The following is a 23,441-nucleotide window of genomic DNA, read 5'->3' on the forward strand; positions in this document are numbered from 1 at the left end:
TCTTAATATTAAATAATTATTATAATTTAAATAAATTATGGAAATATTATAAGAGTAGGGTATGGCCAGGCACTGTGGGTCATTCCTGCAATCCCAACACTTTGGGAGGCTGAGGTGGGAGGATCGGGAGGCTAAGGTGGGTGGATCGCTTGAGCCAAGGAGTTTAAGATAAGCCTGGCAACATGGTGAAACCCCATCTCTACAAAAAATACAAAAAATGGACCAGGTGCAGTGGCTCACACCTGTAATTCCAACACTGTGGAGGTTGAGGCAGGAGTTCAAGACCAGCCTGGGCAACATGGCAAAACCCTGTCTCTTTTGAAAATACAAAAAATTAGCTGGGCACAGTGGTGTGTGCCTATAGTCCCAGCTACTCAGGAGGCTGAGGTGGGAGGATTGCTTGAGCCCAGAAGGTGGAGGTTGCAGTGAGCCAAGATCACACCCCTGCAATCCAGCCTGGATAGCAGAAGAAGACTCTGTCAAAAAAACAAACAAACAAACAAACAAACAAAAAAAACCAACAACGTCAAGACTAAGAAAATCACTCAAAACCATGCATTTACATGGAAATTAAACATCATGCTCTGGAATGACTTTGGGGTAAATAATGAAAGTAAGGCAGATATCACGAAGTTACTTGAAACTTATGAGAACAATAATACAACAGACCAGAATCACTGGGACACAGCTAAGGCGATGTTAAGAGGGAAATTTGAAGCACTAAATACCTATATCAAAGAGTTAGAAAAATCTCAAATTAACAACTTAACATCACAACTGAAAGAATTAGAGAAGCAAGGACAAATCAACTTCAAAGCTGGCAGAAGACAAGCAGTAACCAAAATCAGAGCCGAACTGAAGGAAATAGAAAATGAAAACCCATTCAAAAGATCAACAAATTCAGGAGTTGGTGTTTTGAAAAAATAAAGATCTATAGGCTGCTGGCTAGACTAATAAGAAAAGAGAGAAGAGCCAAATGAACACAATTAGAAATGATGAAGAGGCTGTTACCACTGACCTCAGAGAAATGAAAATAACCATCAGAAACTATTATGAACACCTTTTTGCACACAAACTAGAAAACTTAGAAGAGACGGATAAATTCCTGTACACATATACCCTTCCAAGAGTGAACCAGGAAGAAATTGATTCCCTGAACAGACCAATAACAAACTTCAAAATTGAATCAGTAATAAATAGCTTACCAACCAAAAAAAGCCCAGGACCAGATGAATTCACGCTGAATTCTACCAGCTATACAAAGAATAGCTGGTAGTATTCCTACCAAAACTATTCTAAAAAATTGAGGAGGAGAAACTCCTTCCCAACTCATTCTATGAGGTCAGCATCATCCTAATAACAAAACCTGGCAGAGACACAGCAAAACCTGGCAGAGATATAACAAAAGAAAACTTCAGGCCAATATCCTTGATTAACATCAATGCAAAAATCCTCAATAAAATACTGGCAAACTGATTTCAGCAGCACATCAAAAAGCTAATCTACCATGATCAAGTCGATCAAGTCGGCTTAGTCCTCGGGATGCAAAGTTGATTCAACATATGCAAGTCAATAAATGTGATTCATTACATAAATAGAACTAAAGATAAAAACCACATGATTATCTCAATAGATGCAGAAAAGACTTTTGATAAAATTCAACATCCCTTTGTGTTAAATACTCTCAAAACTAGGTATTGAAGGAACATATATCAAAATGATAGCCATCGATGACAAACCCACAGCCAACATCATACTGAATGGGCAAGAGCTGGAAGCATTCCCTTTGAAAACCGGCACAAGACAAGGATGCCCTTTCTACCACTCCTGTTTAACATAGTATTGGAAGTCCTGGCCAGAGCAATCAGGCAAGAGAAAGAAATAAAGGGCATCCAAATAGTAAGAGAAGAAGTCAGTTTATCCCTCGTTGTAGATGACATGATCCTAATCTAAAAAACCCCATAGTCTCAGCCCAAAAGCTCCTGCAGCTGATAAATAACTTCAGTGAAGTTTTAGGATACAAAATCAATGTATAAAAATCACTAACATTCCTATACACCAATGAAAGCCAAGATGAGAGCCAAATGAGGAACACAATCCCATTTACAATTGCTACAAAAATAATAAAATACCTAGGAATACAGCTAACCAGGGAGGTGAAAGATCTCTATAATGAAAACTAAAAAACACTGCTCAAAGAAATCAGAGATGATACTGGATAGGAAAAACAAATATTAAAATGCCATACTGCCCAAAGCAATTTACAGATCCAGTGCTACTCCTATCAAACTACCAATGGCATTCTTCACAGAACTAGAAAAACCTTTTTTAGAATTCATATGAAACCAAAAGCCTGAATAACCAAGGCAATCCTAAGCCAAAAGAATAAAGCTGGAAACATTATGCTACCTGACTCCAAACTATACTGAAGGCTATAATAACCAAAACAGCATGGTACTGGTAAAATCAGGCATGTAGACTAATGGAACAGAATAGAGAGCCCAGAAACAAGGCCACACACCTGCAACTATCTGATCTTTGACAAAGCTGACAAAACAAGCAATGAGGAAAAGACTGCCTGTTCAATAAATGGTGCTGGAATAACTGGCTAGCCATATGCAGAAGACTGAAGCTGGACCCCTTTCTTTTTTTTTTTTTTTTTTTTTTNCCAGTGCTACTCCTATCAAACTACCAATGGCATTCTTCACAGAACTAGAAAAACCTTTTTTAGAATTCATATGAAACCAAAAAGCCTGAATAACCAAGGCAATCCTAAGCCAAAAGAATAAAGCTGGAAACATTATGCTACCTGACTCCAAACTATACTGAAGGCTATAATAACCAAAACAGCATGGTACTGGTAAAAATCAGGCATGTAGACTAATGGAACAGAATAGAGAGCCCAGAAACAAGGCCACACACCTGCAACTATCTGATCTTTGACAAAGCTGACAAAACAAGCAATGAGGAAAAGACTGCCTGTTCAATAAATGGTGCTGGAATAACTGGCTAGCCATATGCAGAAGACTGAAGCTGGACCCCTTTCTTTTTTTTTTTTTTTTTTTTTGAGACGGAGTCTCGCTCTGTCTCCTGGGCTGGAGTGCAGTGGCCGGATCTCAGCTCACTGCAAGCTCCGCCTCCCAGGTTTACGCCATTCTCCTGCCTCAGCCTCCCGAGTAGCTGGGACTACAGGTGCCCGCCACCTCGCCCGGCTAGTTTTTTGTATTTTTTTTTTTAGTAGAGACGGGGTTTCACCGTGTTAGCCAGGATGGTCTCGATCTCCTGACCTCGTGATCCGCCCGTCTCGGCCTCCCAAAGTGCTGGGATTACAGGCTTGAGCCACCGCGCCCGGCCTGGACCCCTTTCTTACACCATGTACAAAAATCAACTCAAGATGAGTTGAAGACTTCAATGTAAAGCTCAAAACTATAGAAACCCTGAAGGACAACATAGGCAATACGTTCCTGAACATAGGAGCTGGCAAAGATTTCATGACAAAGACACCAAAAGCAATTACAACAAAAGCAAAAGTTGACAGATGAGATCTAATTTAACAAGAGCTTCTGCACAGCAAAAGAAACTATCAACAGAGTAAACAGACAGCCTACAGAATGGGAGAAAATATTTGCAAACTATGCATCTGACAAAGGTCTAACATCCGGTATCTATATGGAAGTTAAATTTACAAGAAAAAAAAAAAAAACCCCATTAAAAAGTGGGCAAATGACATGAACAGACACATTTCAAAAGACATACATGTAGCCAACAAGCATATGAAAAAAAAGTTCAACATCAGTGATCATTAGAGAAATGCAAATCAAAATCACAAGATAGCATCTCACACCAGTCAGAGTGGCTATTATTAAAAAGTCAAAAAATAACATGCTGGCGAGGTTGTGGAGAAAGGGAGCACTTATACTCTGTTGGTAGGAATGTAAATTAGTTCAGCCTTTGTGAAAAGCAGTATGGCAATTCCTCAAATAGCTAATGGCAGAAGGACCATTTGACCCAGCAATCCCATTACTGGGTATATACCCAGAGGACTATAAATCAGTCTGCCATAAAGAAACATGCACGCATAAATTTATTGCAGCACTATTCACAGTAGCAAAGACATGGAATAAACCTAAATGCCTATCAGTGACAGACTGAATAAAGAAACTATTGTATATGTATACCATGGAATATTATGCAGCCATAAAAAGGAATGAGGTCATACTTTTTGCTGGAACATGGATGGAGCTGGAGGCTATTATCCTTAACAAACTAATGCAGGGACAGGAAACCAAATACTGCATATTCTCATTTATAAGTGGGAGCTAAGTGATGAAAACTCATGAACACAAGGGAACAACAGACACTGTGGCCTATTGGAAGTTGAAGGGTGAAGGGTGGGAGGAGGGATAGAAGCAGGAAAAGTAACTGTTAGGTACTAGGATTCATACCTGGGTGAGAAAATAATCTGTACAGCAAACTCCTGTGCCTTGAGATTACCTATGTAACAAACCTGCACATATACCCCAAACCTAAAATATAAGTTAGAAAAATTATAATAAAATAATGCAAAAGAAAAGAGTAGACTATTCTGCCTCTCCATTTTAAAAGCTAGTAAAAGCTAAAACAAGGCTATATGTATTTTCTTAATTGAATTTATTGAACTAAAGACATGTATTTCAATTCAGTTTCATATTTTGCTTTTGTTACAGGATCCTCACGCGGAAGAATTTGAAGACAAAGAGTGGACATTCGTCATAGAAAATGTAAGCTAATGGCAAATTCCTTCGCCTTTCACATTTTCAACTTTATATATGCATTATTAAGGTACATTGGCATTTTGGTGGTAGGAAAAATGTTACCTTAAGAAAATAGTGATTTCTAACTTTTAGAACTTTTTTAATGAAATGATAACCAGTAACAAAATTATTTGTAAGAAATGCTTTTATTAACACTGTAAGTCTTTAATACCAAATTATATGTGTGTGTGTGTGTGTGTGTGTGTATGTGTGTGTGTGTGTGTGTGTGTATGTATGTGTGTGTATGTATTCTGTTTGGGGTTTAAGGGCAAGCCCATGTCTTATTCATCTTTTTATCTGTCAGCATCTAGCATAGTGCTTATCATATAGCAGATACTTAGCTAAACATGTGTTGGATTAAACCCTGAATGACCTTCGAAATCTTTAAAACCAAAGTATGTGGGCTGGGTGTGGTGGCTCACACCTGTAATCCCCAGCACTTTGGGAGGCTGAGGTGGGTAGATCACCTGAGATCAGGAGTTTGCGACCAGCCTGGCCAAAGTGGTGAAACCCTGTCTCTAATAAAAATACAGAAATTAGCTGGGCATGGTGGCGGGCACCTGTAGTCCTAGCTACTCGGGAGGCTGAGGCAAGAGAATCGCTTGAACCAGGGAGGCAGAGGTTGCAGTGAGCCGCGATTGTGCCATTGCACTCCAGCCTGGGTGACAGGAGTGAAACTCCATCTCAGAAAAAGAAAAATAAATAAATAAATAAATAAAGTATGTGTTTTAACTCTTTATTTGGGTTGAGAGATCCTAGATTGGTACCTTAATAATCATCTTAAGTTAATTTACATATTGTGGAATCCCAAGTGACTAGAAGGCATATAGTAGGTATTCAATGAGTGTTTACTTACTGGGAATTAAAGAAGACAGGCCATCCAAATACAGTGATGATTAATAACATAGGCTTGGAATTCTTGGAAAATCTGTCAGATAAAGGAGTGGACATAAGATGAAATGGAAAATATGTTAACATTCCTTCTCTCCAAACATTAATTAATTTATTAGATTCACAAAAATCTATTGAAAATAATATAAATGACAGGAGTCAGATAGACCTAATTTCAAGTCCTGTCTCTTCTACTTACAAGCTCTGTGATCATTGGGAAATTTCTTAAATTCTCACTCATAAAATTGTAGGGTTGCTTAAAGATTAAATAATTTTAAGTGAATATTAGCTTTTACCATTGCCATCATTATCATGACTATTCATCATCATAATTGTTAAAGTTCTAAAACATATCTGTAACAGGCTTATCACATGCTTTGTGTCATGTTCTTCCTTCTGATGCCTGACTTTGTTATGTATCTCAGTGACAAAAGGAATTGTTTGTTTATTCCCCAGCAGTAACTGGGTCATGTTTAGAACTAAAGAGCTGAGAAGTTTGGTAGTGAGATCGGTTGCATTATAGATTTACTTTCATATTATAAAGTTATGAGACTTCAGAGGGATTGTGAAATTGCTATCTTCTTAATGCATGGGAAAGAGCACAGATGCACATGTTATGACCAAAGCATTTGAAATACATTAACTCAAGAGAATACACTAATTTATATACTCTAAATTAGGGCAACTATCATAAATTATGAACTATACCAAAAGGATACATTTATGTAATTAAACCTAAAACAAAACAAACAAAACAAAGGAAGTGCTGTATTCTCACCTGGAAGATAGACGAGAATAGGGTAGTTCTCCCTCTTTAGTTTTCAGGAGGACATTAGTTTCTTTCTGCCAATATCAACTTCTGTATAGTGAGATTTGAGAATAATTTTTTTTCTCTCTCTAGGTGTATTAACTCTTTTTAACTGCTCTGGAAAATCTAGGCCAGTTTTCTGAGATGTGTACAGGACCCCTGCTTGCATAAGTAGATTTAACAAGGGAAAAGTTTTATTTCATTTATCTCTCTATCTACCACAATTTTTTTTTTAAAAAAAACCATACTACCTTTGGGGTAGTAGCTTCTCAATAAATATTTGTTGAAGAAGTGAGTGAATGAATGGTATAGTTAAACTCTGTGAACTGTTATAAATCCTGTAAGAATTACTCTTTTTAAGAGAAGAATACCTGTAATCCCAGCACTTTGGGAGGCCAAGGCAGGGAGATTGCATGAGGTCAGGAGTTTGAGCCCAGTCTGGCCAACATGGTGAAACCCCGTCTTTACTAAAAATACGAAACAATTAGTTGGGCTTGGTGGCGTGCGCCTGTAATCCCAGCTACTTGGGAGGCTGAGGCAGGGGAATTGCTTGAACCAGGGAGATGGAAGTTGCAGTGAGCCGAGATCGTGCCACTGTACTCTAGTCTGGGTGATAGAGCAAGACTGCATCTCAAAAAAAAAAAAAAAAAACAGAAGAATATGAGTAACATCCATCAACTATACTGAAGAAAATTTGAAAAGTAGACCCTAGAGGCAGTAAAACAGCTTGTGAAGGATCCATATGCTGTTACAGTAGAAGCTCTTCTGATCAACTTTATTGGGCTTAAATAAGCCAATCTCATGAGATTTTTCTGTATTACCATCTATGGGATTAAATAAATATTCTTAGGCTGAACATGGTCTCTCTCACCTGTAATCCCAGCACTTTGGGAGGCCAAGGCAGGTGGATCACTTGTGGTCAGGAGTTGGAGACCATCCTGGCCAACATGGTGAAACTGCGTCTTTACTAAAAATACAAAAATTAGCCAAGTGTGGTAGCGCATGACTGTAATCTCAGCTACTCAGGAGGCTGAGGCCGGAGAGTCACTTAAACCTGGGCGGCAGAGGTTGCAGTGAGCCAAGATTGTGCCACTGCACTCCAGCCTGAGCAACAGAGCAAGACTGTCTCAAAAAAAAAAAAAAAAAAGTTCTTAGACATTTTCTTTAAACCAAAATTTGATATAAGTAGACATTGCATTTTTCAAGTGTTAGCAGTTTGCTTTACTTGACATAATCTAATGAGAGATTTTTAACCTTTTAAATAGATGATTCAGTATTCATTCATTCAGCAGTTAAGTATTCAGTGAGCATATATTATGTGCTAGGTACTTTTCTAGGCATTGGAAATAGTGTGTAAAACAGATGATTCAAGACCAGCGTGGGCAACACAAAGGAGACTCAGTCTACAAAAAATAAAAAATAAAAAAAAATTAGCTGGGCATGGTGGCATATGCTTGTGGTCCTGACTATTCAGGAGACTGAAGTGGGAGGATTGCTTGAGCCCAGGAGGTCAAGGATGCGGTGAGCTGTGATTGTGACACTGCACTCCAGCCTGGATGACTAAGTGAAACCCTATCTCAAATGAAACAAAACAAAACAAATCAGATAAGTCAACAAATCTCTTTGCCATGTAGTTTACACTCGTGTGTGTGTGAGAGGATAAAAATTAATATATGATTTAGTATGTTAGATAAAATAAATACATAATGTATGCTAAACGTATAGTAGGTTACATAAATGCTATGGAGAAAAAAGGAAGAGGGATAAGGATCCCCCGTCTTTATGATTACACAGTTATAATGAGCCACCTTATTATTTCTAAGGTCTCCAAAAGAGAATTGGGGTATGCTTGTCAAATTTATTTAAAACATATTTTAATAAGAGAGCTGATGAAATGAATATTGTAAGATATGGGAAAGTTTTAAAATAACCTTGGCATTCTATATAAACCTCTCCTAGGTTATAGCTCCCCTCAGTGGTGAATGATGAAATTGACTTTTGCAGATCATCATGTACACATTAAAATGTTATACTTTCCCTTACATTTAATGTACTTTCACATTTCATACAAAAGAATTAGTGAATTTCAAAGAGCTAAAGTTCTTCTCTTTGTCTTATAAAATCTGGGTTTTGTTAGAAATTCTGTTGGTACATTGTCCTGACACTAAAAACGTATGCTCTTTGCATGGAATTTTAATATCTTTCTTTTCTTTGTACATTGTGTTACAACCCCACAGTTAATAAAGAAATGTGGAGACTTTAACCATAATGTTCAACAGTAGCATTAGTAACAAAGAGTGAAGTTACCTTTAATATAAAATATCTCAATAAAACAGAAGTTCTCCAAATACATATCACTGTAACAAATTTATTGGACCCTTACTATGTACCAGGTACTATGTATAATAGAATGCTTTATACACATTTTCTCATTTGCTCAGTATAAGAACTCTGGTATGAGTCAAATATAACCCTATTTTACAGGTAAAGAAAGTGAGGTTTAGAGAGTTAAGTAAGTTGCCCCCAGTTATATAGCTAACAGGTTGGGATTTTATCCAGTCTTGTCTTTCTCCAGAGCCTTTGCCCTTAACCCCTACTGTAATAACTGGCTATCTTAATAAGAAAGATGAAAAGAGATCATTTGAAATTGTAGAATCATAGAGAAGTTTTTAATCAGTGTTCTGTAGTGGTAAGCCTGTGAAGAATATATGCATTAGATTAGTGAAGGTAGTCTTTAATTCTTACTTATATACAGTCTAGAAGTTATTTGAAGGGTTATTTGACTATTGTTAGACATTATAAAATGGAATTCTAGAATTTATCAGTCACTAGAATTCTTAATATTTTTCCTCAAGGCAACCTTACTGCTTCTTTGTGCAAATTGAGATAATGCTATTTTCGTTTTGTGGGTTCTCTTGTTTCCGATTTCTCTGTTTTGTACGACCTTTCTTCTTTGGACCAGAAACTTTACAGTTGAAATTTTAGAGGTGGTTCTGCCACTTACTGGCTATGCAACCTTAGATAAATCATTTAATATTTCACAGCTTCTATGTAGTCATGTATAAATGGTGGTATTAATATCTACTTCACACGTTATTGAAGATTGGAAATAATGTATGTAAAGCATCTAGCTTGATAAGGAGTAGCTATTTTTATAATGTTCCTTTCTAGAGGATATAGAAAAATATAAAGGAAAGAAAACTAGATTTCTAAATTTTATTCTTGCAGGATTATAGTTTTCCACTCCTTTATACCACTTACACGTCTCAATGATTTCTAGACTTTACTGTTATCTCAAAGCAACGGCAAAGCAACTTGTAACATCTCACTTGGTCTAAGCTTAAAATATATTTTTTTAATCTCTTGATTTAGGATATCTTTCCCTTATAAATTTAATCTAGGATTAAGAACAAGTATTTCTTTTGGATTATTTACAATCCATTTCCTTATTATTAGTGTAGATAATCAAGAATGGATACTATAAAACACTGTGTTTCATTTTTATCTACTGTAATAGAATAACATCTGTTCATCCAGACAATTGACATTGTAGGGTTTTTTAAAAAATATGAAGCCACAACAGTTATATTTAGAAAACAAACTTTTTTCTCTTCCTGGTGTTTTAGATTACCCAATTAAATCCAGAACCATTACATTTGTAAATTATATCCATAGGTTTTAGTTTCTTGTTTTTACATTTGAGACAAGGTCTCGCTCTGTCACCCAGGCTAGAGTGCAGTGTTATGATCATGGCTCACTGCAACCTTGAACTCCTGGGCTCAAGCAATCGTCCTGCCTCAGCCTCCCCAGTAGCTGAGACTACAGATGCACACCATCACACCTGGCTAATTTTCTATTTTGTAGAGACAGGGTCTCCCTTTGTTGACCAGGCTGTTTTGAACCATTGAACTCAAGCAGTACTCCCATCTCTGCCTCCCAGAGTGTTGAGATTACAGGCATGAGCTACCACACCCAGCTGGTTTTGGTTTTTAAAATCTAAAAAATTTTATTTTTCTGATTCCATTGTTTTAATACATTAAAAGCATATTGATGAAAGGCACCAATCAGATTGAATCCATTCATTAATTTATTCAACCATTCTGCAATATTTTAATATGAATTTTCTATATGCCCAGACATTTGGTGGTTATTGAAGATACAAAGTCAGTTAAGACATGCAGAATTTTGATTCTGAGATTCATGGTTTTTTCTCCCACATTTTTTTCTGTGAACTTGGGATCATCTTACATCTAGGATGTCCCACAGTTACAACTGGCAGTGTTTTTTTCTTTTTTTGCTTTCTTACTGCTGTATAAAATAATGATATATCATCTTTAAACCAATGAAAACTTACATTTGATGATGTAAGATAACCTGTCCTCAAGAAGCTTATGAAGTAGTGAAGTGTCAGAGAGATAAAGAAAGAACTGCAAGGAAAAAAAAAAGTTCATAGGGTACTACAGGACAGTAATGGAGGGCAGAGTCAGGGAATAATTCCTGGAGGCAGAGTTTAATCTTGAAGAAAAAAGGAAGTTAGGCAAAAAAAAAAAAAAGGCATTCTAAGCAGAGGAGAGAAATATCAGGACTGAAAGAAAGATAAAGGCAAGAGAAACAATGGTGAGTTTAGAGCAAAAGTAATTGAAAGAGGAAAAACAAAACCAAGAGAAAACATGAGCTCCCCCGTTAAAGATTAATAGACATCTGCTTTTGTTTTGTAACTGTTAACCCAGTGAATGTAATAATAGGCATATGATTAACTTGTTTCTGTCTCCTCCATGGAGGAGATCAGTGGGGTATCAAAATGTGTTTTCTTGGTGCTACCTATTCACTATCCAGTCTTTCCCACTATTTCCAACTGTGACCTGTGAGATGGGAAGTTCGGCTCCTCCAGTCCCTTTTTTTATTGCTGTTTGTTTGATGTTACCTCCAGAAGACTTTTAAATGAATGGCGATGGGCTAAATTAATTATGTTAATTCCAAGGCAGATGGCTGGGCCTGGTAGCACACGCCTGTAATCTTTAACACTTTGGGAGCCCGAGGTGGAAGTATTGCTTGAGCTCAGGAGTTCAAGACCAGCATGGGGAATATAATACAGTGAGACCTTTTCTCTACATAAAGTAAAAAAAAATGGCTGGACTGTGGTGATGTGTGCTTGTAGTCCCAACTACTCAGGAGGCTGAGGCAGGAGGATTGGTTGAGCCTGGGAGGTTGAGACTGTAATGTGCTCTTATTGTACCATTGTACTCCAGCCTGGGCGACAGAGTGAGACCCTGACTAAAAAAAAAAAAAAAAAAAAAAAAAAAAAAAAAAAAAATCCAAGGCAGTAGTGTAAATGCTCTTCTGCTTTGTTTCTTTTGTTGGATTATGTTGAACAGGATTACTTGCCCAACCAAACTCACCTGACAAGATTATACCAAGAATAGAGATGATATAATAGCTCAAATAATACAGTGTAAACAATATAAAATCACAACGTTTCTGACCTTATTAAATTTGTTTGAATCCTTCTCCAAAATCAAGTCAGTCTCTTGATCTCGCAAAATAACAATTCTGATAAATCTACTTTTTCTTTCAGAGAAAAAAAGCATATAAATGCTGCTTCTCTCCTTTAGTTGTTTTTCTTTCTGTGTCACCTCAATCAAGGCATCTCATTTCAGTGTCTGGGGAAAGACTGGATATCTTTTTCAGGAACTGTAGCTTGCACTTTCTCCTGTAGCTCCAAACTGGGATTATCTTTTCAGCTCCAAGCCTTTCAAGAATACATTTCCAAAGGTCTAAAGAGTGTCTAGTACATATGAGAATACCATCTCACAAACTTTAGCAGTACCCCTCCTCCACCGTGGAGGCAATTTATAATGTAAGCATCAATCAGAGATGGCTCAGCCTTTTCAGGGTATGGCAGCATTTCCCTTAGTATAGTCCTGTTTATAGCATTCCGTTTAATGTACCACCTCCTCTGGAAATGTGGCCCAGTTAACTTACTTGAACCTAATCAAACTTCCACTAGGCAGCATACTCCACTTTTTGTTCTTCTATTAATCCAATAATTAAGAATGGTTTAGTCAGTAATGCCCATTTATCTGTATTTGTTAGTATTATATACTATTTATATATACATTAAACTTTTATTTTTCCTGTAGTTCATTCAACTTTGTGTGTAGGGAAACCAGTCCTTTTCTCACCCTATTCACTGCAGTTTCGTCAAGGAAGAACGTGAATTATCTCATTCTTGCTAAATGGCAAGAAAATTCATGTGCTTATAGTTACTTGCTGAGAGAGTATTGTTCTACACAGCACTAACCAGAATACATTTGAATGATGAATCAAAGATCGCTGTATTGTTAGATCTCTTTTAGGCCATTCTTTTGGTATAAACTTCTCAACTGTGTTCTTTTCTTACAGTCCCAGAGTCTTAGACCCTTTTGGATTTCTAAATAGTTTAGAAATTTGAAAGCAATGTATAGAGGACTTCTGTCATCTTGTCTTTCATACAAATGTAGCAATTTGGATAAATCTAATCAAGAGCCAGTGTTTTATTTGTAGTTTCAACTTAACTTTTTTGGTTATTTTCAAACATGCACAAAATAGGAGAAATAATATACTAAACCTCTAAGTACACGTCTCCCAGCTCAATAATCTTCAGTATTTTTTTTCAAACTTATTTCATCAATTCTTCTACTTTTCTGTTGTTTGCTTTACCAGATTTAAAGTAAATTTCAGATATTATATCATTTCTTCTATAAATAATGAAGTCCACTTGAACATCATCAACTTAAGAACGTGGTTAAGAGTTACTGGCATGTCAGAAAAGGTGATCTACCAGCAAATGATTTTTTTTTTTAACTTAACTGCCTTTTAGATGATCTCTCTGACCTCTTAGGCTGCAGGTTCAATATTATCTTGATTCTTGAAAAGTGATACTATTCTTGTTTCTACAAAGAAAAAAAATGGCTATCTAAGAAGCAACAAAGCTTTTCTTATAACCTCCTCAGAATTAAACTCCTGATTTAAGAGTAGGAAGCTGATAGTTCATACAGATTTTTTTAGTCTTTTAATTATCCTGTCAGCTTTCTGTTGTATATGATTATGGGAATGGTGACTGGCTGTCTGTGTAAATTAGGCAGGGTATAATAGATATGACTAGGAGTTAAATGAAAAATTTTTAGCTAACTAAGTCTTATTTTGGTTACATTTCAGAGAAATTTCATATATATATATATATATATTTTTCCTCCTTAATTTCCTTTAATGTTCAGTATTTAATGTGCTGTTCTAATTCAGAAATCTTTCAGATTGTGCTTCTAGAGGAAAATCCCATCTCCTTTATTCTCAAATGATCCTTTAACTTTAAAGAAAATAATGGAGAAACTTTTGTTGCACTTAAAAAAAGAGGTATGCCTAGGCCGGGCGCGGTGGCTCAAGCCTGTAANTATTTAATGTGCTGTTTTAATTCAGAAATCTTTCAGATTGTGCTTCTAGAGGAAAATCCCATCTCCTTTATTCTCAAATGATCCTTTAACTTTAAAGAAAATAATGGAGAAACTTTTGTTGCACTTAAAAAAAGAGGTATGCCTAGGCCGGGCGCGGTGGCTCAAGCCTGTAATCCCAGCACTTTGGGAGGCCGAGACGGGTGGATCACGAGGTCAGGAGATCGAGACCATCCTGGCTAACACGGTGAAACCCCGTCTCTACTAAAATACAAAAAATGAGCCGGGCGAAGTGGCGGGGGCCTGTAGTCCCAGCTACTCGGGAGGCTGAGGCAGGAGAATGGCGTAAACCTGGGAGGCGGAGCTGCGGAGCTTGCAGTGAGCTGAGATCCGGCCACTGCACTCCAGCCTGGGCGACAGAGCGAGACTCCGTCTCAAAAAAAAAAAAAAAAAAAAAGAGGTATGCCTAAGAATGATCATGCATGCTTTGAGCCTGTCAGCTGTACTGTATTTATCATTGTGTAATGCAAGAAACTCTATGTTAAAATAGTAAATAAAAATTACATGCCAGATAATTTATTTCACATAGCAGTTTAATTTGTGAAATGTCCTAGCTAACACATTTTAAGGGAAAGTTCCATCTTTTTTAGCAACAGAGCACTGTTTTCATACTATTACAGTTTTCTTGTTTTCTGGTTCTGTTTTTCTGAGTTTTGTCCCTGTTCAGTATTTGGAGATTCATCTTTATTTGATGTTGATAATACATTACAGATCAAGTACTGCAATAGTATGAAAATTCACAGGATTCCTTATTACTCATAATTGCACATTTATCCAACTAGTATTTAATAAATAGATACCCTGTGACAGATACTTGCTACATACTGAGAATGTAATGGTGGAAACGGTGTGGTCTCTGACTTCCAGTATCCTACAGTCTGGAGTGGGGAAACAGGCAACCACTATGAAGATTAAGTTTAGGATGTTTTAAATTCCCATATAAAGAGTACTTAATGCAGTCTTGGTGAGTTAGGGTAGGCTTTCTATTGAAAGTGATAAATAAATTGAAACCTAAAAAATAAAGTTTTACAGTCCTTTTCTGTAGCTTCAGAATCCAAAATCTCTGCCTAAGATGTTTATAATTTTTTATTTTTTTGGAAATTTGATTCAAATTCATTTGGTGGCAAAACCTGACCTCACCCGAGATGAAGCTATTCATGGTATTTATTCCACTTAGTGTAAATGTTTATTTGTTTTGCTGCAAAAATAATATGTTTGATTATTTAGTCAGACTGCCTCAGACTTCACTGGGAGTGTTCTGTAGTATATGGTAAAGGCATTGTATTTCCTTCCTAAAATCCAAATGAGAGATTTCCGATAGGAGATTAAGTACTTTTGATAGTTGTCTGCATTGGATTTGTAGGGTGTTTCAGGTGGCTGGAGCAGCTTGAGCAGAGGTCTGGAGGCAAGAGAGGCTTCTTTGTGGAACAGCATGTCATTCACTAGATTACTTTCTTTTATATTTCACTTTTTTTTTTTTCCCCGAGACGGAGTCTGGCTCTGTCACCCAGGCTGGAGTGCAGTGGTACCATCTCAGCTCACTGCAAGCTCTGCCTCCCAAGTTCATGCCATTCTCCTGCCTCAGCCTCCTGAGTAGCTGGGACTACAGGTGCCCGCCACCATGCCTGGCTAATTTTTGTAATTTTTTAAGTAGAGATGGGGTTTCACCGTGTTAACCAGGATGGTCTCGATCTCCTGACCTCGTGATCTGCCCGCCTCGGCCTCCCAAAGTGCTAGGATTACAGGCGCGAGCCACTGTGCCCAGCCTGTATTTCACTTTTTAAAAAGTGGTTGATTTTTCTAGGGTTGTAATAACTTAACCATGTGTTCAGTTACTTTTCTTTCTAAAATTACTTAGGCCAGTGTGATGTTAACTTTAAGATCTGGCTTCACCTGCCTCTTAAAGTTAAACTATATCAACTGATTAATAACTTCATAAATCATAAATGATACTTGATATGTTTTGTTAAAGAATACAAACCTTTTTCAAATAAAATGGGACATTTCATCTTTATGAAACATTTCTAAAGTGTACGTTATTATAATTTCTTTGACTCAGCGAGATTAAGTAACTCGCCCAAGAACACACAGAAAGCAGCTTAACCTGGCCTCAAACCCATGTCTTCAAACTCTGAAACTCATGCATTTTACCATTTATTTACTCACTCAATCATCAAACATTTATTGTCCTAAGCACTAGATTTATAGCCTAGTACTGTTTTAACTACTTTGGGGGTTATATATAAGAGAACATTTCCACTCAGATACTAATTTTGGTTTGAGGGATACACATGTAAGACAAGAGTAAGGTGATATGTACTATGGTAAATGTATAATGATAGCTGAAAAGTACAATAGAAATTAGCAGTTAATATGTACTGAAATTATCAACAATGTTTTAAGTGTAGCTTTTCACACATGGCTATGTGTATTCCTAGAGATATCTGGCAGTTTCTATCTTTCTGTATTGTAAGATTTTTTCTCTGATATGTGGTTGTATTGGTTTGTTCTCACACTGCTAATAAAGACATACCAGTGACTGGGTAATTTATAATATAAAGAAAAGAGGTTTAATTGACTCACAATTCCACATGACTGGGGAGGCCTCAGTAAACTTACAGTCATGGTGGAAGGCACCTCTTTACAGGGTGGCAGGAGACAGAATGAGTGCCAAGCAAAGGGGATAAGCCCCTTATAAAACCATCAGATCTCCTGAGAACTCTTAAGAACAGTATGGGGGAAACTGCCACCATAATTCAGTTATCTCCACCTGGTCCTACCCTTGACATGTGGAGATTATTACAACTCAGGATAAGATTTGGGTGGGGACACAGCCAAACCATATCATTCAGTCCCTGGCCCCTCCCATATCTCATGTCTTCATGTTTCAAAACACAATCATGCATTCCCAACAGTCCCCCAAAGTCTTAACTCATTCCAACATTAACTGAAAGTCTAAGTCCAAAGTTTTATCTGAGACAAGGCAAGTCCCTTCCACTTATGAGCCTGTAAAATCAAAAGCAAGTTAGTTACTTCTTAGATACAGTGGGGTATGGACATTGGGTAAATACAACCATTGCTAATGGGAGAAATTGACCAAAACAAAGGGGATACAGGCCCTGTGCAAGTCCAAAATCCAATAGGGCAGTCATTAAACCTTAAAGTTCTAAAATTATCTCCTTTGATGCCATATCTCACAATTAGGTCACGCAGATGCAAGCGGTGGCACTCACGGCCTTGGGCAGTGCCATCCATGTGGCTTTGCAGGGTACAGACCCCCTCCTGGCTGCTTTCACGGGCTGTCGTTTATTTTCTGTGACTTTTCCAGGTGCACAGTGCAAGTTCTCAGTGGATCTACCATTCTGGAGTCTGGAAGATGGTGGACTTCTTCTCACAGCTCCACGAGGCAGTGCCCCAGTGGGGACTCTGTGTAGGGGCTCCGACCTGACATTTCCCTTCCACACAACCCTAGCAGAGTTTCCCCATGAGGGCTCTGCCCCTGCAGCAAACTTCTGCCTGGACATCCAGGCCTTTGTATATGTCCTCTGAAATCTAGGTGGAGGTTTCTAATCCTGAATTCTTGACTTCTGTGCACTCACAGGCCCAACGCCACATAGAAGTTGCCAAGGCTTGGGGCTTGTACCCTCTGAAGCCATGGCCTAAGCTGTATGTTGGCCCCTTTTAGCCCTTGCTGAAGTGGCTGGGACACAGGGCACCAAGTCCCAAGGCTGCACACAGCAGGGGAGCCCTGGACCTGGCCCAGGAAACCATTTTTCCCTTCCAGGCCTCCTGGCCTGTGAGGGGAGGGGCTGCTGTGAAGGTGTCTGACATGACCTGGAGACATTTTCTCCATTGTCTTGGTGACTAACATTAGTCTCCTCATTACTTATGCAAATTTCTGCAGTTGGCTTGAATTTCTCCACAGAAAATGGGGTTTTCTTTTATATTGCATTGTCAAGCTGTAAATTTTCCAAATTTTTTGCTCTGCTTCCTCTTGAATTCTTCGCCGCTTAGAAATTTCTTCTGCCAGATACCCTAAATCATCTCTTTCAAGTTAAAAGTTCCACAGATTCTGGGGCAGGATGAATTTGGAAATAAATCAGTCTCGATAATTTTGAAGAATTTCCCCTTTATCCTTAAAATTAGGAAAAATTTAGAAAAATGGTCAATTGACATGAAATGGATGTAAAACTCCTAATTAAATCACTAAAATCATGATATATTTACTTTCTATTAAATCTCTTCAGCCAAAGCAATCAACAGTATATGCCTTGCTAACTCTTTTGATATTTTCCAAAATTACACTTTTTTCTTTTCAAACTGAAGAAGAGAAAGATTGAACTTTTTATAAAGGAGACCATTGTTCTACTTAAGTTGGGTCACACAGAAGGATTGATTTTTGGATTTCATTATCCTGGTTACTGTGATATTGGCTATACATTTACTTCCTAACATTGGGGATATGAATAAGACAAAGTTTTCATCTGCACGTAGTTCTTGATCTAGTCAGGGAGGCAGATCTGTAAGCAAATGATCAAAATACAGTGAGGATGCTAAAGAGGCAGGTGGCAGGCCTCTTGAAGACGTCCAGGAGTGCTCATAACTATCAGGGGCATGGGAAAGGCTTTATAGGGGAGTTGAAAGACTTTTAAAAGTTCACTCACCGGATAATTGTATGAAGAGAATGGGGTCTGAGGTAAGGACAGAGGGAATAGCTTTGGTAAAGGCACAGAGATAAAACTGTTGCAGCTTTATACCCAAAGTGAAGAGAGTACTAGGGGTTGAAGCTACCAAGATGAGCCCTTACTCATCTTCGGTAAGACTATGGATGATCTTGTGTGCTACACCAAGGAATTTGAACTTTATCCTAGAAGCCTGTGGATCCCAAACTTGGCTGCCTATGAGAATCACTTCTGGACCTATTAAAACATGTAGATTTGCTCACTGGACCCTCTGTGATTCTGATTCATGATTCCAGTAAGCTATCACGAGGCATGGAAAAGTTTTAAGCAGAGTGATAATATCAGATTTATATTTTTAAATAATCAGTTTTTATCTTTCAAACTTTTTTTTACTGTAGTTGTAAGAAATGCATTTTGCATTATGATCTAGTACACACATATGTACCTGTGTACAACTGAAACAAGTCTTACTTTTACAAGTATTGTGGGATGTACTGTGGTATTTTCTGTTCTATCCTGATGTTTTAGAATGCTGGTTGCAAACCACTAAATTGACTTTGCAACCCATTAAATTGAATTCTTCATCCACTAATGGATCATAACCCACAGTTTAAAAAGATATTTCTATAAGGAATGAATTGAAATGTGCAAAACTGAAGGGCTTGAGATCAGATAGGCAGTTGATTCAGTTATCCAAGTAACAGATGTCATGGGCCTGAACTAGGACAGTGGCCTTAGCAGGTGCAGACAGAGAAAAGGGGAAAAAGATTAAAAAGTGTGTAGAAGGTAGTGGAATCACTTCTTAGTGACTCATTTCAAGGGAGGTCAGAGAGTGTAGGATGACTTCCAGATTTCTAGTTTGAATGTTTAGATAATTTGTTCTTAAGCAATACAGAGAACACAAAGGAAGAATTGATAGGAGTGGGTTGTTGGGGGGAAAAGAGATCCAGGAGGCAGTTGGATATATCAATGATTTTTTTCCAAGTCAGATTCCTTTAAATTTTATTTTCTTTTTTTATTAAAATATACATTTTAAGATTCTGTCTTCTCCTTCACCTTTCTTGTATAACCTACTTTTTCTTACATTGGGTTCTAGTATATGTGGATTGACCTCAAATAATTTTAAACTTTCTGCTTATGCTGTAAACTACTGTAATACCATTCCAGTCTTTTCCAGGACATATAACTCCTTGCCCAAAATGAAACTTAAGAAACTTATTTTTTTCTCTCTAAACCACATCATCGTTTCCTCATCCATCAGAGGTAGTGATCTCATTTTTCTGACCTTTCTGCTGCTTGTTCCATTTTGTATTTCCAGCTTTGTAGGCATTAGTTGTCTATTGCATTCCCATATGTAACCAACTAAATATTGTTACAAGCAGTGCAGCAGTGCAGATTGAAGTCTGCTGACTATCTTCTGGAACTTGATAATTTTCTGCCACTTGTGATTTAGTTAAATAGATCAGATTATAGTCATATTAGGGCTTGGCTGGGCAGTTCTGGCTTTGAAGTCTCTTATGCAGTGGTAGTCTGAGGTGGTTGGGGTAGAACATGAGGGGAGGAAGGACTGGAGCCCATGAGATGGACTCTGTCATTTCATGTGGTATCAGGGCCTCTCCATTTCATCTCTTTGAGTGTGTTAGTGTGAATTTTTTTCAAGGCAGTTGGACTACTTTCATGGCGGCTAAAGACTTCCAGCGTGACGATTCTAGCTCTTCCAGTGTAAGTTGCATCACCTTTTTGACCTAGCCTTGCCACATAGTGTTACTTCTTCATTTTGTGTTACCTATAAGCCAATCACAAACCTGCCCAGGTTCAAGGGGAAGAGGAATTAGACTCTACCTCTTGATGGGGAAGTGATAAGTCTCTAGAAGAAAATGTGGGATGAGAAATGTTTCTGTAGGCCATCTGCAATAGCTATGTAGAAAATATATCAGTGTCATCATATAGATTTTTTAGTTTAGCCTGGAGTTTGCTATTATGTTGGTACTGCGCCTTAAATCTTCTAAAGATTAAGTTAGCTTTTATGATTTAATTTTTCACATCTTGTTTAATTTCTAAACTTGGATAATTTGCCTTCTCTGCAGCAGAATTAAGTATATAGTTATGAGGATGCTTTAAGCCTGTATGTTAGGTTTCCCTGGTACAGGATAGTTGCAGGCAGCAGCAGTTTGGCCAGCTCTGCAGAGTGAGCAATTTTGAATTTCATGTTATCTTGTGTGTTTTCTAAGAGCAGTTCTTGATTCCTATCTTCAAAACTCTAAATGACCCCTGTAGCCTGTTGAGTAGACTGTTGAAAGTTTTAAATAACTGAAAATGTGTTCTCACTTTAACTGCTATGTTCCTTGTTAGACCTTAGGCATGGCTGTATGAAATAAAACAAATATTACTGGCTCTGTTTCATAGCCTTGCAAGTTTTCATTAGCAATAGGAAATGAATCTGACAAGACACTGTCTTTCTTTAAGTATGTGCACTATTATTGCTTATTTTCAGAAATAAGCTCCTATCAGTATAGTCATGATTTTTGACTGATAAATTTTACTTCCCAGTTCTGCTGCCATGCTTGAATTATACCTGATAAATATCATTTGATAATCTGCTGACATAATTAATTTTAACAATGGTTCTAAAGTTATATTTTATAAATATAATATGCAGAAAAAGAAATCCCTGAGGATAGAAAATACAAAACAACAATTAATATTGATACTCCTGTTGTCCCTCCTGCACCACCCCACACTGCACTGCTGCCCCCCCAACCCTCTCGCTCCATTAATGTATTCTTTCATAGAGGCATGGCAAGTTTGTCTATATTGAAGAAAGCCTATCTGCAATAGTCGTTTAGTGTAATGCTGTTTAGAGTATTATAACCACTTGATGGCACCCTTTGATTTGGTACAAACCTCATTAACCATAGCACAGTGCAGCATAGTAGTTGTAATGGAATAACACATAAGAACTAAAGACTGCAAGGTATCTGGTTAATGTAGAGATGAAATGAATGCAACAGCAAGGCTAAGCTTTCCTGACCCTTCATGAGAGAATAGATGAAAAAAGGAAGAATAAGCTATTGTGCCAAAGGGAGATGATGAAATTCAAGATCCACACACATAATCTCTGGCTCAGCCTCTGAAATGTTAATCCCTGGGTAGAATTATTTGAGCTATAGATTGCAATTTATCATCAAAATGGCACTGTGTCAAACAATACTTTTTATATTTGTGATGTTTAGAACTATCCAATTTTAATATAAAATGGTTCACAGAGCACTGGCTAATATTTAAGTAGCAACTCTTTAAGGTTGTGATTTGGGGGAATGAAGTAGGATGGTTTCTTTACATCAAAATATGAATTGTGTTTTAGATAGAAGGCTTTGGGAGAATTTTTTTCTGCTTTTAGTGACAGTTTATTTTAATGCCAGGAAAGGGATTTTAAAGAATGCCTCTTTTAAATTAAGTGGTTTAGGATTGTTTTTTTTTCATAGGCAAATGATGTTTCTATAATTATAGAATAATTCTGTAATATTTTCTAACACTGCTTAAAATATGCTAGCCGATGAAATAGTGTATATTTAAAGGTTTATATGGCCTTTCCTATTCCAATATAAAATATTTCTATGTTTTCTCTTATTTAAATGACCCAACTTCTGCCCATTAGGGGGTGCAGTCATAATTAGTGTGTGTTGTGATGTTTTCTCCCTTAAAACTAGATTCTTCCAATTAAAAGAACTCAACTTTGATAGTATAGGTGGAGGGGTGGGTATTGCACATGTCTATTAATCTGTCACCCAGAGTAATAATCATGTTATGGACTTTTCCTATGTACAAAAAAACCCTGTTGTTATTTTCTAGAAAATTAGGACACTTAAAATAACCCTGTTTCTGAAATCTAGAAGCTTGAAATTCCAGTTTAACTGTATATTTTTCCTTTGAACTTTATCATACTAATTTATAAGAGGCTTTTTTGCCTCCTTTCGCTTAAGAAAAGCAATTGTTTTGTTATTACTAAGAAATTATTTTACTTAATTTTGTTTTTATATTCTTCATACCTGTTTCTGAGGCTTTACCAAAAGGCTTGATCTTTAACAGAAACCTATATTTAATTTACACCTAATAGATCATACCGTTCCAGTACCTTCATTACTAATTGCAGATGTTGAAGGCACGCTGTGACCCTATTAGATGTATTAGATGCTGTAGCAGAGATCTGTGAAACATCTGTGCATGAATTTCTGTGTTACCATATTTTAGCTCTGGTGGGAAAAATATTTGATTTACTGGTGGTCGGGAACGTGAGAGGAGTCACTGTGAAAAGCATATGTCCTGTGAAAATGTCTTGTCTTTGGCAGCTCTCTTCTTTTAGTGATCATGAAGAGTTAAACCTTAGATCCAGAGTCACACCTATGGAGACTAGAAGTTGTGCATGTTTGAGATATTGTTGGCTCTTTATAATATCCAGTCGTCAAGAATAGATAGAATGGAGTAGTCTTTTGGCTGTTGCCATTAAGAAGAGTGCTCTGTGAGACTGCATAGCCATTTCAAATTGCTTTTGGAGGCAAAGGGTTCAGAATGTACATTGGAAAGACAAAAACATATATATATGTAGTAGAAAAAGACCTTGGAGTTCCTAACTTGGTAAAGTATTACAAAGTTCTTTCATCTATTTACGTAATTACATCTGCTGACGTTTTAATTTAAATGCCACCTTGAAAGTTGACAGAGTTAAGTTTAGCTGAGTGTTTTAAAAATATGACTTTCTCAACTATGTAACACCTCTCCC

The 23,441-nt window shown here is 37.2% G+C and overlaps 1 protein-coding gene across 1 annotated transcript in view; it reads left to right on the forward strand.

Annotated features, from left to right (window-relative positions):
* Window positions 1-23,441, forward strand: part of EHBP1 (EH domain binding protein 1) — a 349,810-nt gene that overhangs the window by 62,698 nt on the left and 263,671 nt on the right. Inside the window, 1 exon segment of the mRNA XM_017891714.1 lies at window positions 4,707-4,760. Within this exon segment, the coding sequence (XP_017747203.1) occupies window positions 4,707-4,760 (54 nt within the window).

The sequence above is a fragment of the Rhinopithecus bieti genome, unplaced genomic scaffold (genome assembly GCF_001698545.2).
Source record: "Rhinopithecus bieti isolate Rb0 unplaced genomic scaffold, ASM169854v2 scaffold_21419, whole genome shotgun sequence".
NCBI lineage: Eukaryota > Metazoa > Chordata > Mammalia > Primates > Cercopithecidae > Rhinopithecus > Rhinopithecus bieti.